This window comes from Lagenorhynchus albirostris, chromosome 1 (assembly GCF_949774975.1).
Source record: "Lagenorhynchus albirostris chromosome 1, mLagAlb1.1, whole genome shotgun sequence".
NCBI lineage: Eukaryota > Metazoa > Chordata > Mammalia > Artiodactyla > Delphinidae > Lagenorhynchus > Lagenorhynchus albirostris.
In genome coordinates this window covers 163,881,472-163,899,819 of record NC_083095.1, presented here as the reverse complement: position 1 = coordinate 163,899,819, position 18,348 = coordinate 163,881,472, and the positions used below count along the sequence as shown (strand labels likewise).

Genomic DNA, 18,348 nt, shown 5'->3' with positions numbered 1-18,348 from the left:
GAAATAACTAATGCAGAGCAGAATAAAGAAAAAAGAATGAAAAGAACTGAGGACAGTCTCAGAGACCTCTGGGACAACATTAAACGCACCAACATTCGAATTATAGGGGTTCCAGAAGAAGAAGAGAAAAAGAAAGGGACTGAGAAAATATTTGAAGAGATTATAGTTGAAAACTTCCCTAATATGGGAAAGGAAATAGTTAATCAAGTCCAGGAAGCACAGAGAGTGCCATACAGGATAAATCCAAGGAGAAATACGCCAAGACACATATTAATCAAACTGTCAAAAATTAAATACAAAGAAAGCATATTAAAAGCAGCAAGGGAAAAACAACAAATAACACACAAGGGAATCCCCATAAGGTTAACAGCTGATCTTTCAGCAGAAACTCTGCAAGCCAGAAGGGAGTGGCAGGACATATTGAAAGTGATGAAGGAGAAAAACCTGCAACCAAGATTACTCTACCCAGCAAGGATCTCATTCAGATTTGACGGAGAAATTAAAACCTTTACAGACAAGCAAAAGCTGAGAGAGTTCAGCACCACCAAACCAGCTCTACAACAACTGCTAAAGGAACTTCTCTAGGTAAGAAACACAAGAGAAGGAAAAGACCTACAATAACAAACCCAAAACAATTGAGAAAATGGTAATAGGAACATACATATCGATAATTACCTTAAATGTAAATGGATTAAATGCTCCAACCAAAAGACACAGACTGGCTGAATGGATACAAAAATAAGACCCGTACATATGCTGTCTACAAGAGACCCACTTCAGACCCAGGGACACATACAGACTGAAAGTAAGGGGATGGAAAAAGGTATTTCATGCAAATGGAAGCCAAAAGAAAGCTGGAGTAGCAATTCTCATATTAGACAAAACAGACTTTAAAATAAAGACTATTACAAGAGACAAAGAAGGACACTACATAATGATCAAGGGATCAATCCAAGAAGAAGATATAACAATTGTAAATATTTACGCACCCAACATAGGAGCACCTCAATACATAAGGCAAATCTAACAGCCATAAAAGGGGAAATTGACAGTAACACAAAAATAGTAGGGGACTTTAACACCCCACTTTCACCAATGGACACATCAGTCAAAATGAAAATAAATAAGGAAACACAAGCTTTAAATGATACATTAAACAAGATGGACTTAATTGATATTTATAGGACATTCCATCCAAAAACAACAGAATACACATTTTTCTCAAGTGCTCATGGAACATTCTCCAGGATAGACCATATTTTGGGTCACAAATGAAGCCTTGGTAAATTTAAGAAAATTGAAATTGTATCAAGTATCTTTTCTGACCACAACGCTATGAGACTAGATATCAATTACAGGAAAAGATCTGTAAAAAATACAAACACATGGAGGCTAAACAATACACTACTTAATAATGAAGTGATCACTGAAGAATTCAAAGAGGAAATCAAAAAATACCTAGAAACAAATGACAATGGAGACACGACGACTCAAAATCTATGGGATGCAGCAAAAGCAGTTCTAAGAGGGAAGTTTATAGCAATACAATCCTACGTTAAGAAACAGGAAACATCTCGAATAAACAACCTAACCTTGCACCTAAAGCAATTAGAGAAAGAAGAACAAAAAAACCCCAAAGTTAGCAGAAGGAAAGAAATCATAAAAATCAGATCAGAAATAAATGAAAAAGAAATGAAGGAAACGATAGCAAAGATCAATAAAACTAAAAGCTGGTTCTTTGAAAGGATAAACAAAATTGATAAACCATTAGCCAGACTCATCAAGAAAAAAAGGGAGAAGAGTGAAATCAATAGAATTAGAAATGAAAAAGGAGAAGTAACAACTGACACTGCAGAAATACAAAAGATCATGAGAGATTACTACAAGCAACTCTATGCCAATAAAATGGACAACCTGGAAGAAATGGACAAATTCTTAGAAAGGCACAACCTGCCAAGACTGAATCAGGAAGAAATAGAAAATATGAACAGACCAATCACAAGCACTGAAATTGAAACTGTGATTAAAAATCTTCCAACAAGCAAAAGCCCAGGACCAGATGGCTTCACAGGCGAATTCTATCAAACATTTAGAGAAGAGCTATCACCTATCCTTCTCAAACTCTTCCAAAATATAGCAGAGGGAGGAACACTCCCCAACTCATTCTACGAGACCACCATCACCCTGATACCAAAACCAGACAAGGATGTCACAAAGAAAGAAAACTACAGGCGAATATCACTGATGAACATAGATGCAAAAATCCTCAACAAAATACTAGCAAACAGAATCCAACAGCACGTTAAACGGATCATACACCATGATCAAGTGGGGTTTATTCCAGGAATGCAAGGATTCTTCAATATACGCAAATCAATCAACGTGATACACCATATTAACAAATTGAAGGAGAAAAACCATATGATCATCTCAATAGATGCAGAGAAAGTTTTTGACAAACTTCAACACCCATTTATGATAAAAACCCTGCAGAAAGTAGGCATAGAGGGAACTTTCCTCAACATAATAAAGGCCATATATGACAAACCCACAGCCAACATCGTCCTCAATGGTGAAAAACTGAAAGCATTTCCACTAAGATCAGGAACAAGACAAGGTTGCCCACTTTCACCACTCTTACTCAACATAGTTTTGGAAGTTTTAGCCACAGCAATCAGAGAAGAAAAGGAAATAAAAGGAATCCAAATCAGAAAAGAAGAAGTAAAGCTGTCACTATTTGCAGATGACATGATACTATACATAGGGAATCCTAAAGATGCTACCAGAAAACTACTAGAGCTAATCAATGAATTTGGTTAAGTAGCAGGATACAAAATTAATGCACAGAAATCTCTGGCATTCCTATACACTAAGGATGAAAAATCTGAAAGTGAAATCAAGAAAACACTCCCATTTATCATTGCAACAAAAAGAATAAAATATCTAGGAATAAACCTACCTAAGGAGACAAAAGACCTGTATGCAGAAAATTATAAGACAGTGATGAGAGAAATTAAAGATGATACAAATAGATGGAGAGATATACCATGTTCTTGGATTGGAAGAATCAACATTGTGAAAATGACTCTACTACCCAAAGCAATCTACAAATGCAATGCAATCCCTATCAAACTACCACTGGCATTTTTCACAGAACTAGAACAAAAAAAAATTCACAATTTGTATGGAAACACAAAAGACCCCGAATAGCCAAAGCAGTCTTGAGAACGAAAAACGGAGCTGGAGGAATCAGGCTTCCTGACTTCAGACTATACTACAAAGCTACAGTAATCAAGACAGTACGGTACTGGCACAAAAACAGAAATATTGATCAATGGGACAGGATAGAAAGCCCAGAGATAAACCCACACACCTATGGTCAACTAATCTTTGATAAAGGAGGCAGGAGTGTACAGTGGAGAAAGGACAGCCTCTTCAATAAGTGGTGCTGGGAAAACTGGACAGCTACATGTAAAAGTATGAGATTAGATCACTCCCTAACACCATACACAAAAATAAGCTCAAAATGGATTAAAGACCTAAATGTAAGGCCAGAAACTATCAAACTCTTAGAGGAAAACATAGGCAGGACACTCTGACATAAATCACAGCAAGGTCCTTTTTGACCCACCTCCTAGAGGAATGGAAATAAAAACAAAAATAAACAAATGGGACCTAATGAAACTTAAAAGCTTTTGCACAGCAAAGGAAACCATAAACAAGACCAAAAGACAGCCCTCAGAATGGGAGAAAATATTTGCAAATGAAGCAACTGACAAAGGATTAATCTCCAAAATCTATAAGCAGCTCATGCAGCTTAATAACAAAAAAACAGACAACCCAATCCAAAAACTGCCAGAGGACCTAAATAGACATTTCTCCAAAGAAGATATACAGACTGCCAACAAACACATGAAAGAATACTCAGCATCACTAATCATTAGAGAAATGCAAATCAAAACTACAATGAGATATCATCTCACACCAGTCAGAATGGCCATCATCAAAAAATTTAGAAACAATAAATGCTGGAGAGGGTGTGGAGAAAAGGGAACCCTCTTACACTGTTGGTGGGAATGTAAATTGATACAGCCACTGTGGAGAACAGTATGGAGGTTCCTTAAAAAACTACAAATAGAACTACCATATGACCCAGCAATCCCACTACTGGGCATATACCCCGAGAAAACCTTAATTCAAAAAGAGTCATGTACCAAAATGTTCATTGCAGCTCTACTTACAATAGCCCGGAGATGGAAACAACCTAAGTGTCCATCAGCGGATGAATGGATAAAGAAGATGTGGCACATATATACAATGGAATATTACTCAGCCATAAAAAGAAACGAAATTGAGCTATTTGTAATGAGGCGGATAGCCCTAGAGTCTGTCATACAGAGTGAAGTAAGTCAGAAAGAGAGAGACAAATACCGTATGCTAACACATATATATGGAATTTAAGAAAAAAAAATGTCATGAAAAACCTAGGGGTGAAACAGGAATAAAGACACAGACTTACTAGAGAATGGACTTGAGGATATGGGGAGGGGGAAGGGTAAACTGTGACAAAGAGAGAGAGAGGCATGGACATATATACACTACCAAACGTAAGGTAGATAGCTAGTGGGAAGCAGCCGCATAGCACAAGGAGATCAGCTCGGTGCTTTGTGACCGCCTGGAGGGGTGTGATAGGGAGGGTGGGAGGGAGGGAGACACAAGCGGGAAGAGATATGGGAACATATGTGTATATATAACTGATTCATTTTGTTGTGAAGCTGAAACTAACATACCATTGTAAAGCAATTATACTCCAATAAAGATGTTAAAATGAAAAAAAAAAAGAGGCTGAGGTACTATTAGGAAACTTCTGGTTTCATTGCTATGTACAAGTCTTTGTATGGAGATATATTTTCTTTTGGCTAAATACCTAGGAGTGGAATGCCTGCATCATACATATGGTAGGTGTATGTTTAACTTTTTAAAAAACTGCCAAACGGTTTTCCAAAGCAGTTGGACTATTTTACATTCTCATCAGTAATGTATAAGGGTTCTAATTTCTTTTTTTTTATCATTTATTTTTGGCTGTGTTGGGTCTTTGTTGCTGCACACAGGCTTTCTCTAGTTGTGAGTGGGGACTACTCTTCATTGCAGTGCATGGGCTTCTCATTGTGGTGGCTTCTCTTGCTGTGAAGCGTGGGCTGTAGGTGTGCGGGCTTCAGTAGTTGAAGCACGTGGGCTCAGTAGTTGTGGCTCGTGGGCTCTAGAGTGCAGGCTCAGTAGCTGTGGCTCACAGGCTTAGTTGCTTCGTGGCATGTGGGATCTTCCCAGACCAGGGATCGAACCCATGTCCCCTGCATTGGCAGGTGGATTCTTAACCACTGTGCCACCAGGGAAGTCCCTGAAGGTTCCAATTTCTTCAATCTTTTCCAACACTTTGTATGGTCAGTCTTTATAATTTTAGCCATTTTAGTGGCTGTGAAATGGTATCTCATTGTGGTTGGAATTTTCACTTCCCTAATGAAATGATGTTTAACATCTTTTTGTGTACTTGTTTGCCATTATTTTTATCTTCTTTGATGAAGTACCTGTTTACTATTTTTGGCCATTTTAAAAATTGAATTGTATTTTTTATTTTTTTGGCTGTGCCCACATGGCTTATGAGATCTTAGATCCTCAACCAGGGATCGAACCCAGGGAAGTGCAGAGTCCTAACCACTGGACTGCCAGGGAATTCCAGAGCTATGTTCTTATTGTTGAGTTTTGAGAGCTCTCTATATATCCTGCATACAAGTTCTTTTATCAGGTGTATGTTTTGCAAAGATCTTATCCCCATCTGTGGCTTCTTTTTGTTTTCTTGAAGTATAATTGACATATATTAATTTCAGGCTGCTTTAATTCTTTTAACAGTGTCACTGAAGAGCAGAGGTTTAATTTTGATGAAATCCATTTGTTCTTTGGATTGTACTGCTGTTGCTCTAAGAAATCTTTACCTAACCCCAGATGATAAAGGTTTTCTCCTAGAAGTTTAAAGTTTTCAGTTTTACATTTACGTCTGATTCATTTTGGCTCTGTGTGTGTCATCTATCTGTATGGCTCCAGGTATGGCTTTAAGTTCATTCTTTTTGCGTACAGGTAGCCAGTTGTCCAGCACCATTAGCTGAAAAGCTAAACCTTCTCCACTGTACATTTCTGTTCCGCTGATCTATTTGTCCTAATGACAGTACCACCCTGTCTTAATTACTGAGGATTTATACGAATTCTTGAAATCAGGTAATGTTAGCTTTCCAGCTTGGTGCTTTTAAACGTTATTTTGTCTGTTCTGGTTACTGTGCATTTCTGTATGAGTTTTAGGAAAAAAGCTTGTCAATTTCTACCCAAAATCTGGTAGGATTTTGATTGGCATTGCATTGAATCTGTAGACCAACTGAGGGAGAACTGACAACCCCCGAACAAGGCATATCTCTCCATTTATTTAGGTTTTCTTTAATTTCTCTCAGTATTTTGTAGGTCATGTTTACAGATCTTTCACATCTTTGTCAGATTTATCCCTAAGTATTTCAGGTTTCTTCATGCTATTGTAAATGGTATTTTTAAATTAGAATTTCTGGTTGTTGCTTGGCTACATATAGCAGTTGATTTTTGTATATTGCTCTTGTATCCTGCAACCTTGCAAAACTCACTTATTAAAAGAAAAGTGAGAAAAAAAAATAACACTCTTTACAGATGATTGACTTTGTGTTGGAGCAAGCCTTTAATGCTTAGCCAGGCTGTTTACAACTCTGCCTTAGCTTTCAGTCCTGCTTGTGTAGAGCCTGAATGCTAGACATGAAAGCTTATTGTTTTCTCAGGCATTTCTGAGCAAATATCCAGCCCTGGGCATGCGTTATGCTTTGATTCCCCAGTATACTGTGGGACCTTTTAAAAGGCCTTTCTCCCTATCATCTCCTTTCCCAAGCTCTTTCTTCCCAGATCTTTCCCTTGCCCAGGTTATTGCAGGCAATACTTGTGCCTTTAAATACTTTCAGCAAAAGTTGCCCAGCCCTGGGAACACTAAGTCTGGCAAAACAAAGGTGAGCTCTTGCACTGGTCCTCCAGGGAGCCGCCAGATAGCCAGTAACCCACAACCACCATTCTGTGAGAACTGTTTTCCTCCCTCTGGTACTAGCAACCCACCCAGGTGACTTCCAGGAAATTTAACAGATCAGTGCCTTTATGTTCCCCCTTCATTTTTCACTTTTTCCCTTTTGGGAGTCAGATGTTAAAGACTAGGACATTCAAAAGTATCTGTATATATGGGGAAAATTAGAAAGTAACCACAATACCTAAGGAAAGGCTCAGAAAAGACGATATTACGTTTACACCTCAGGCTGATCCTTGGTACAGAGACAGCCTACGACAATTCAGAAAAACAAAACAATGGCAAACCCTGGGGAAGGGGGAGAATCTGATTCCCAGAGTTACCATATTACCAGATTCAAATGTCCAGTATTCAACAAAAAAGTCACAAGACATGCAAAGAAACATGAGAGTATGGCCTATTCAAAAGAAAATAAATCACCAGAATCTTGTCCCTGAAAAAGACTTAATGGCAGCTATATTAGACAAAGACTTGAAAATAATGGTCCTGGGGACTTCCCTGATGATGCAGTGGTGAAGAATCCACCTGCCAATTCAGGGGACATGGGTTCAAGCCCTGGTCCGGGAAGATCCCACATGCCGCAGAGCAGCTAAGCCCGTGCGCCACAACTACTGAGCCTGAGCTCTACAGCCCATACACAACTACTGAGCCCATGTACCACAACTGCTGAAGCCCATGCGCCTAGAGCCTGTGCTCTGCAACAAAGAGAAGCCACTGCAGCCCACACACCACAATGAAGAGTAGCCCCAGCTCGCCAGGGCTTAATATTTATATTAATATTTATATTTTATGTAAATATTAATATTTAATATTAATTAAAAATAACCAGTGGACCAAAGAGGAAATCACAGGGGAAATTAGAAAATACTTAGAATGAATGAAAAAAACAAAGCATACCAAAACTTATGGGATGCAGCAAAAGCAGTGCTAAGGGGAAATTATAGCTGTAAATGTTCACGTTAAAAAAACAAGAAAGATCTTGTCAGCCATCTAACTTCCAACTTAAAAACTAGAAAAAGAACAAACTAAACCAAAAGCTAGCAGAAGGAAGGAAATAAAGATTACAGCAAAGATACAAAATTCAGTATAGAAAAACAATAGAGAAAATCAGTGAAACCAAAAGTTGGTTCTTTAAAAAGATCAATGAAATTTTAGCTAGATGGACTAAGGAAAAAAGACACAAGTCATTAAAATCAGAAATGAAAGCAAGGGGACTTGCCGCAGTGGTTAAGAATCTGTCTGCCAGTGCAGGGGACCCAGGTTCGATCCCTGGTCCAGGAAGATCCTACATGCCATGGAGCAACTAAGCCTGCACACCTAGAGCCTTTACTCCCCAACAAGAGAAGCCACTGCAATGAGAAGCCCACCACCACAACAAAGAGTAGCCCCCTCGCCTCAAATAGAGAAAGCCCCTGTGTGGCAACGGAAGACCCAACACAGCCAAAAATAAAAATAAACAAATTTATATATTTAAAAAAATGAAAGCAGGGACATTGCTACTAATTCTACAGAAAGAAAAAAGGGTTTTAAAAGAGTACTATGGGGACTTCCCTGGTAGTACAGCAGTTAGGACTCCTTGCTCCCAGGGCAGGGGGCCTGGGTTCAATCCCTGGTCAGCAAACTAGATCCCGCATGCTGCAACTAAGACCTGGTGCAGCCAAATAAATTTTAAAAAATTTTTTTAAAAGAGTACTATGAGCAATTAATTGTACACCAACAAATCAGATTACCTGGGTGAAATGGACATGTTCCTAGAAACACAAAACCTATCAAGACTAAATCACAAAGAAATAAACAATCTGAATAGACCTATAACTAGTAAGGAGATTGAATCACGACTCAACAATTTCCCAGGAAAGGGCTTCCCTGGTGGCACAGTGGTTAAGAATCCGCCTGCCAATGCAGGGGACATGGGTTTGAGGCCTGGTCCGGGAAGATCCCACAGGCCGCGGAGCAACTAAGCCCGTGCGCCACAACTGCTGAGCGGGCATTGTAGAGCCCGCAAGCCACAACTACTGAGCCCATGTGCCTAGAGCCCATGATCCGCAACAAGATGAAACTACCACAATGAGAAGCCCGTGCACCGCAACAAAGAGTAGCCCCTGCTGACCACAACTAGACAAAGCCTGCATGCAGCAATGAAGACCCAACACAGCCAAAAATAAACAAATAATTAAAAAAAAAAAATTTCCCAAGAAAGAAAAGCCTTGGACCTAATGGCTTCACTGTGAATTCTACCAAATATTTAAAGAACTAACACCAATCCTTCTCAAATTTTTCCAAAATATTTCAGAGGAAGAAACACTTCCTAACTCATTCTGTGAGGCCAGCATAACTTTGATACCAAAGCCAGAAGACACTACAGGAAAACGATAGACCAATATCCCTTTTGAATATAGATGAAAAAAATCTTCAGCAAAATACTAGCAAACAGAATTCAGCAACACTTGAAAAGGATTATACATCATGACCAAGTGAGATTTATTCCTGGAATACAAGGATGATCAATGCAACAAGCTACATCAACAAAATGAAGGAAAAAAAACACATGATCATCTCAACTGATGTAGAAAAAGCAAGATTCTGCACCCTTTCGTGATTAAAAACACTCAGTAAAATAGGAAAAGAGGGGAACTACTTCCACACAATAAAATCCGTATATGAAAATCCCACAGCAAACAGTACTCAATGGCTTTTCCTCTAAGATCAGGAACAAGGCAAGGATGCCCACTTTCACCACTTTTATTCAACATAGTAATGGAAGTTCTAGTCAGAGCCATTAGGTTATAAAAGAAATAAAAGGCATCCAAATTAGAAAGGAAGAAGTAAAAGTATCTCTGCAGATGAATGATCTTATATGTAGAAAATCCTAAAGACTACAAAAAAGCTGTTAGAACTAATAAATGACTTCAGCAAAGTAGCAAGATACAAAGTCAACACACAAAAATCAGTTGTATTTCTATACACAATGAACAATCCAAAAAGGAAATTACAAAAATGATTCCAGGGCTTCCCTGGTGGCACAGTGGTTAAGAATCCACCTGCCACTGCAGGGGACCTGGGTTCGAGCCCTGGGCTGGGAAGATCCCACATGCCGCGGAGCAACTAAGCCCGTGCACCACAACTACTGAGCCTGCGCTCTAGAGCCTGCGAGCCACAACTACTGAAGCCCGCGTGCCTAGAGCTCCGCAACAAGAGAAGCCACTGCAATGAGAAGCCTGCACACCACAACAAAGAGTAGCCCTGGCTCATTGAAACTAGAGAAAGCCCGCGTGCAGCAGCAAGGACCCAACGCAGCCAAAAATAATTAATTTTAAAAAATGATTCCATATGTAGTAGCATCAAAAAGAATAAAATACTTAGGAATTAACCAAGGAGGTAAAAGACATGTAAAATGAAAACTACAAAACACTCCTGAAAGAAATTATAGACATAAATAAATGGAAACACATCCCACGATCATGGACTGGAAGACTTAATGTTGTTAAAAGTGGACTTCCCTGGTGGTCCAGTGGTAAAGAACCTGCCTTTCAATGCAGGGGACAGAGGTTCGATCCCTGGTTGGGGAACAAAGATCTCACATGCCGCGGGGAAACTAAACCCGTGTACCACAACCACGGAGCTCACGCGCCTCAACAAGACAGCCCACGTGCCGCAAACTACAGAGCCCACGCGCTCTGGAGCCTGCATGCCAGAACTAGAGAGAGAAAACCCGCACACTGCAACTAGAGAGAAGCCCGAGTGCCACAACGAGGAGCCCGCGCCACAACAGAGGATCCCGCACGCCTCAATGAAGACCCCATGTGCCTCAACCGACGTGGCCAAAAAAAATAAATTAAAAAAAAATGGTTAAAATGTTAGTAGTACCCAAAGCAATCTATAGATTCAGTGCAATTCTTAAAATATCAAGGACTTTTATACAGAAATAGAAAAACACTAAAACTCATATGGGATCTCAAGGGACCCCAACAGACAAAACAATTTTGAAAAAGACTAAAACTGGAGGAATCACACTTCTTGGTTTCAAAACCTAATACAAAGCTATAGTAATCACAACAGTATTGACATAAAAAGAGACAGACATATAGATCAATGAAATAGAATAGAGAGCCCAGAAATAAACCCTCGAATATACAATCAAATGATTTTTGAGAAGGGTGCCAAGGCCATTCAATGAGGAAAGGACAGCCTTTTCAACAAATGGTGCTGGGAAAACTGGATAACCACATGCAAAAGAATGAAGTTGGACTCTTACCTAACACTATATACAAAAGTAACTCAAAATGGATCAAGGGCCAAAATATAAAACCTAAAACAATAAAATTCTTGGAAAAACATAGGACAGAAGCTTCATAATATTGGATTTGGTGATGATTTCTCAGATATGACAACAAAGGCATAGGCAACAAAAGAAAAAATAGACAAATTGGACTTCATGAAAATTAAACTTTTTACATTGAGACAGTATCAACAAAATAAAAAGGCAACCAACAGAATGGGAGAAAATATTTCCAAATCACTTATTTGATAAGGGATTAGTATCTAGAATATATAGAGAACTCCTAAAACAACACACACACACACACACACACACACACAAAATCAGATTCAAAAATGGGCAAAGGACTTGAATAGACATTTCTCCAAAAAAGATATGTGAATGGCCAATAAGCACATGAAAAGATGCTTAACATCACTAATTATTAGGGAAACGCAAATCAAAATTACAATGAGATACCACCTCACACCTATCAGGATGGTTACTGTCAAAAAAACAGAAAACAGTATTCGGTGAGGATGTGGAGAAGTTGGAACACTTGTGCACTATTGGTGGGATTGTAAAATGGGAAAGCCACTGTGGAAAACAGTATGTAGGCTCCTCAAAAAATTAAAAATAGAATTACCATATGACCCAGCAATTCCACTTTAGGGTATATATCCAAAAAAATTAAAAGCACAGTCTCAAAGAGATGTTTGTAAACCCATGTTCATAGGAGCAGTATTCACAATAGCTAAAACATGAAAGCAACCCAAGTGTCCATCAACCAATGAATGGATAAACAAAATGTGGTATATACATACAATGGAATATTATTCAGACCTAAAAAGGAAGGAAATTCTGCAATATGCTATAACATAGATGAACCTTGAGAACATTATGCTAAGTGAAATAAGCCAATATTTATCTTATTAAAAGATAAATACTGTATGATTCCACTTATATTAGGTACGTAGAGTAGTCAAGAGCACAGGACAGACACAAGGTATAATGATGGTTGCCAGGGGCTGGGGAGAACAGGGAGTTATTGTTTATAGCTGTAGAGTTTCAGATTTACAAGATGAAAAGAGATGGGAATGGATGGTGGTGATGGCTACACAACAATGTGAACGTATTTAATGCCACTTAAAAATGATTAAGGTAGTAAATTTTTTGTTATGTGTATTTTAACTCAATAAGAAAAAAGAAACAAATTACTATCAGTAAGAGAATATATAACTTGAGGTATAATTCATACAATGGAATACCATATAACAATAAAAAATGAATCAACTGCACGACACCACAGATGAATCACACAGTGCTGATGAAAAAACAAGACATAAAAGAACATACACAGAATGATTCTATTTACCTAAAGTTCAAAAGCAGACAAATTATATTGTATAAAGATGCATACAAGGAATGGTATGAGTCAAAATGAAAACAGGTATATGAATAACAAAAGAAGATGACCTCTAGTGGTTCCCAATCTTAGCACTACCTCCAAATCACCGGGGGTGGGGCAGCCTAAAAAATCTACCCACATCTAGGTTCCACACCCCTAAGTTCTGATTTCATTGTGTCTGCGATGCTGGCTTTAGGCATCCAGTTTCAAATCTCCAGGTGTTTCTTTCTTTTCCTTTTTTTTTTTTGGGCCACACTGTGCCACGCGGCTTGTGTGATCTTAGTTCCCAGACCGGGGATTGAACCCGTGCCCTAGGCAGTGAAAGCGCAGAGTCCTAACCACTGGACCGCCAGGGAGTTCCCTCCAGGTGTTTCTAATGTGAAGACAAAGTTGAGGATGCTGCCTGCTCTAAGGTGGAGCAAGAGGGCTGTGATAGGGAACAAATGTGGGGCCTCTGGGGTGCTGGCAATGGTTTTCCTTGACCTGGGGGGAGTTTCACAGGTGTTAGCTTCATAATTTTTCACTCTACATTTATTTTATGCCCTTATCTATCTATACATGTCAGCTCTTCTCTTTTTCCACAGCATACACATAGGTGTTCCAGGGCCCACAGCTCACGGTCCTTACTTGGAGTTGCTTATCTACAAAGTACTTCACACGGCAGGGCCGATCCAAGCTGGTCGTGTCTTTGTGGCCAAGCTGTCCATATTTACCTAAAGTGAAATGAGCTGCTTTGCCATCCTCTCCACTGGGCCTTGTGGCTTTTCCCCTCCAGGAAGGAAAAACAGCCCATTGACTGAAGTGCTGGGCTTAAGCCACCAGTCTGCTGGTGTCTGCTCTGTGAATTCAGGAGACCAGCACCACAGAGCCTCCAGGACCAGGCAATTCCACAGGTCCCCAAGAGGCAAGATGCTCCTCCAGGCTCCCCACTTCTAAGCTCAGATGTTCAGAGCAGAGATTTTTATTTTATCTTTTTCTCTACCCAGTGCCAGACCAAAAGATGTTTCATGACTGCTGGCTAAATATTCCCTTAAGACAAATACCTTTTCAGAAAGGTAGATGGGAAATACTGACATGTTGTCCTATTTCTCTCTTGTCTGGTCTCTGCCCCTCTTAGTGTGCCTAGATCTGTTCCAAAGAAGGGAGTAGACAGCTTTTCAGTCCCAATGGTCAGGCCGAGTCCCCTGCTTCCACTTCTCTGCATGGCTGTTGTCACCTGCCCTCTACTCCCAGGTCTTTCCTCCCCTTGGTTTAAGCATCACAAAAGCAAAGCTTTTACTTACCCCAGCCCCAAGTGTAGAGGTCCCCCGTTCCTGCAACCAAAGGACAGCAAAAGGACAGTAAGGGGCTGACACCACTGCTCTTTGACTAGGCATTTGTCCAGCTCGGCCTGCCAGCATGTTCTGGTCACCACGAGACTTACTTGGCGTAGCAAAACGTATCCTCTCTCTCTTTAACAACTGTCTAGTCACATTTGGGGTGATAAAGGATCCAAACTGAAAAAGTTCACCTCCCTATATGCGGACTGATTGGCCTGCAGCTGACAGCTGCTGAGTTTAGGACAGCCCTGCTGTCAGATGAAAGGCTGGCAACACTAGCCTCCCTCCAGAAGGAAGAACCTTCGGGGCCTGACAGGCTGGGGAGCCACTGTTAAAGCCCCGTGGGAGTGTACTGAGTGGGGCAGCTACTCAGTACATGTCAAAGATGCTTAATTAAAATGGTAGTTGTTTAGGTGACCACACCCTTTTCTGCAGCCACCAGCTAGAGAGCGGGGTGGAGGGACCTCCCGCTCCATCCTGAACCAGCCTACCCAGCCCCACTCACTTGTCACCACCGCTGTGTGCCGGGATCCACAGCTGGCCTTGACTGCATCTGAGCCCAGGGGGAGGTCCAGTAAAGCCGGGAAGGGCTGGACAGCTATGAAGGGGGCGGGGGCTCCATCCTCACCCCCGGCTACTGTCTTCACTTCAGAACCATCTTCATTCAGTCCTGAGGCTTCAGAGAAGTAATAAGAGTGATGATGATAATGATGCTGAACACTCAACACTGATCTAAATAAACCTCATTCATACACTTACTCACTCACTACAACAGCTGACACACTTGCTCTAGCTCCAGAGCCATCGCTCCCAACCCCACATTCCCTGGGAAGTGCTGGAGTTGACAGGTTTGTGGGGCATGTAGTGCTGACACTGGCATCAGCCTTGCCGTGCTCCCTCTCATAAGGGGCTCAGAGTCCTTCATTGTGTCCTGGGGTCCCAAGGATGTCACGTACCCTTTTGAGCACTGTAGCTCTCAGGCCAACAATATGGCCAGGAGTCAGGAATGACAGAAACGTGTGGAAATCAAGAATTGACCCTCACCAACAGACTTGTGGTTGCCAAGGAGGAGGGGGGTGGGGGAGGGATGGATTGGGAGTTTGGGATTAGCAGATGTCAACTATTATATATAAATGGATAAACAAGGTCCTACTTTGTAGCACAGGGAACTGTATGCAATATGCTGTGATAAACCATAATGGAAAAGAATATGTATACATATATGTATAACTGAATCATTTTCCCATACAGCAGAAATTAACACAACATAAATCAACTATACTTAAATAAAATATATCAAAAAAAAAGAATTGACTCTCACCTTCTGCGGTTGTCTTTCCATCCTCTGCCAGGCTCTTGGTGGGCAGGGCCAGCTGCCCTGATTCATTCCAGCCCCAGATATAAATATCCCCAGCCTCTGAAAGAGAGATAAAGGGGCCCCATTAACAGACTATGTTGGCCCCCTCCACCTCCTAAGCATGTGCATCCATCCAGACTCCACTACACCCCACTAGTTCCCTAAAGACAACTCCTGCCTGCCCACCCAAGTCAGCACTCCAGGCAGAGTGCCTTCCTCAGGGCCCAGCAGCTTCCTTGTCTCAACAGGGCCCCTTCCCCCTTAAGTGCCTTCAGGTCACCCTATTCTTTTTTTTTTTTTTGCGGTAACTGGGCCTCTCACTGTTGTGGCCTCTCCCGTTGCGGAGCACAGGCTCCGGGCGCACAGGCTCAGCGGCCACGGCTCACGGGCCCAGCCGCTCCGCGGCATGCGGGACCCTCCCGGACCGGGGCACGAACCCGCGTCCCCTGCATCGGCAGGCAGACTCCCAACCACTGCGCCACCAGGGAAGCCCCAGGTCACCCTATTCTTAAAGGAAGCCGCTTGCTGGCTCTTCCTCTCCACTTTCATTTTTTCCTTTTTTGTTAAATTGCACCCCCCACTCCCCCCGCGTGCAGTTTGGAAATGTGGCCCTGGAAGTTCCCCAGTGGTCTTTTTTTCACATCCACTGAGCCCAGGCCCCTTTCGTCAGCCCTACCTGCCACCGGTCCTACTGAAGGCCTTTTAAAAAACTGTTGTTTTAACTGAGGTGGTATTGGTTTATAACATTATATAAGTTTCATGTGTACAGCATTATATTTTGACTTCTGTATGCACTACAGTGTGCTTATCACCAAGAGGCTAGTTTTCATCTGTCACCATCCAGCCAACCCCCTTTACCCATAGCACCCTCCCCCTCCCCCGGAGGCCTCTGGAAGCTCTCACAACACTGGAGTTGGTTGATTGGAGCAACAGCCCTATGCTAAAAATTCACTAACAGCAGTGGCTGATTTTTATCAAGTGCTTATTCTGAGCCACTGTTTTAAGCACAATATCCCCATTTTATTCAAGAGAAAACTTGAGGCACAGAGAGGTTCGGTGCTCTGCCCAAGATCACGAGGGGCAGGGTGATGATTTGAACCTGGGAGGTCTGGTCTGAAGCATCTGTGCTCCAACCATGCGACGCCAAGGCCTCAAATGCCTTTTGGACCTTAGTGCGAGACTTCCCATTGGGCTCACCTTCCAGCCCTCTCTTCTCTTCCCTCCAGCCCACTCATTCTCAAGCCTGGCTGCCGACCCAGGCCCATTACATGTGAATATGGACAGGACAGTACAGGCATAGGTAGCTTTTAAAGACCCCTGGTGAAACCATGCCCCATAGAGTTAACAGAAGCTGATAACTAATAGGAATTCTTGAACTTCTCTTACAGAACAACAGATGAGGGAACAGCCTGTTAAAACCCCTTTGCTTGTTAAGTGCCTTCATTGATTAAGTTCACTTTCATTATTTTTCTTTTTTTCTCTTTAATTGCATACCTTCCCAGCTTCATGCAACTCAGTTGTTTCACAGGAACTTGGAGTCAGCTCCTGCCCAATGAAAGCCAGCTGGGGACTAGTTGGGGCCACTGACCCTAAAACTGGGCCTGTGCAGATGTCCAGTGGATGGCCTTTTGATGTCAGAGGGCTGGAAAACTCCACCCTCAGATCATGCTAAGCGCCTCCACTTTTTTGTTTTGGCTACACTGCGCGGCTTGTGGGATCTTAGTTCCCCAACCAGGGACTGAACCAGGGCCCCTGAAGTGAAAGTGCCGAGTCCTAACCACTGGACCGCCAGGGAATTCCCAAAGCGCCTCCATTTTGAATATGCAGACGCATGTGACCCAGATATGCCTACTCAGAACACTGATTACCTCACCTTCTTCCCTACCTCCAATCACCTTTCCCCACGCCTAAGACCACCCTGCTTATCCCATAAATACCCCAACTCCCTTCAGGGAGGCAGATCTGAGACTTATTATTCTCCCATTTCCTCGTTTGGCTGCCTTGTGAACAAAGTGTTTCTTGGCTGTAAACCTGGCATCTCAGCGTCTAGCTTGCTGCGTATCAGGACCTGGTCGGTAATGATATAAGTGGAGGCCAGAGCCCCAAATGCAGATCCTTGCAAAGATCATTTGCTCCCAGCTGCACCCAACAGCCTAGAGATCAGCTACACCTGGATCACCTGCCAGAGTGGTGAACACAATCTAAAGTGAAACTCCTCATTCTGGTCCTGGGTCACCAGCCATGGCACCACCAGAGCTCACACTCACCATCATCATCCTCCCGGTGGGCATCCAAGTGTCCACTGTGTGCCACACATCACGGCCACCCGGGCAACTGCTGCCTTTTTTTTCTCCTTAGCTCGGTTGCCCCTCACCCCTTCATTCTCCCTTGGGGAGTATTTTAGAAAGACAGCCCTGGCTGGAGGCAGACGGAGGGGAGGGGTAGTGAGACCAGTAACAGAAGACAGGAAACAACTGTGACAGTCCGGGTGCGAGTGGGTGATGGTGGCAGCAGAGGGGCTGAATCTGAGAGGCGTTAGGGAGTCATGAATGACTGGGCTGGCTGATGTGGGAGGAGCTTGGGAGGAGGCCCGGCTAGGGCACCCATCAATTTGCGAGAGAAGGAGAAAGGTTTGGAGCCTACGAGACCTTGAGCTGGTTTTGGAAAAGCACTAGGTCACTCACCACTCACACACAGAGAGTGCCAGCCACCTGCGGCCACCTCAGCCATGGTTAGGCCCTGCAGCGCCTGCAGCAGCCTCGGCTCCGGCTCTGCCTCCAGAGTCCCGTGGCCCAGCTGTCCGTGCCTGAGCAAGGGAGACCCTAGTCAACTACACCAAGGGGTCTCCTTCCCCTTCCCTCCCCTTCC

The 18,348-nt window shown here is 42.3% G+C and overlaps 1 protein-coding gene across 11 annotated transcripts in view; it reads right to left on the bottom strand.

The window, feature by feature from the left end:
- RCCD1 (RCC1 domain containing 1) overlaps positions 1-18,348 on the bottom strand; it is a 48,488-nt gene that overhangs the window by 27,196 nt on the left and 2,944 nt on the right. For 9 of the 11 annotated variants that reach the window (XM_060158434.1, XM_060158425.1, XM_060158444.1 and 6 more), the window contains 4 exons: positions 18,165-18,286; positions 15,445-15,540; positions 14,629-14,799; positions 14,088-14,117 (listed from right to left, as the gene is read on the bottom strand). In XM_060158434.1, coding sequence (XP_060014417.1) covers positions 14,088-14,117; positions 14,629-14,799; positions 15,445-15,540; positions 18,165-18,286 — 419 coding nt within the window. Of the gene's footprint in view, positions 1-12,745; positions 13,518-14,087; positions 14,118-14,628; positions 14,800-15,444; positions 15,541-18,164; positions 18,287-18,348 lie in introns of those variants that run through there. The other 2 variants (XM_060158464.1, XM_060158473.1) reach the window with 2 other exon arrangements.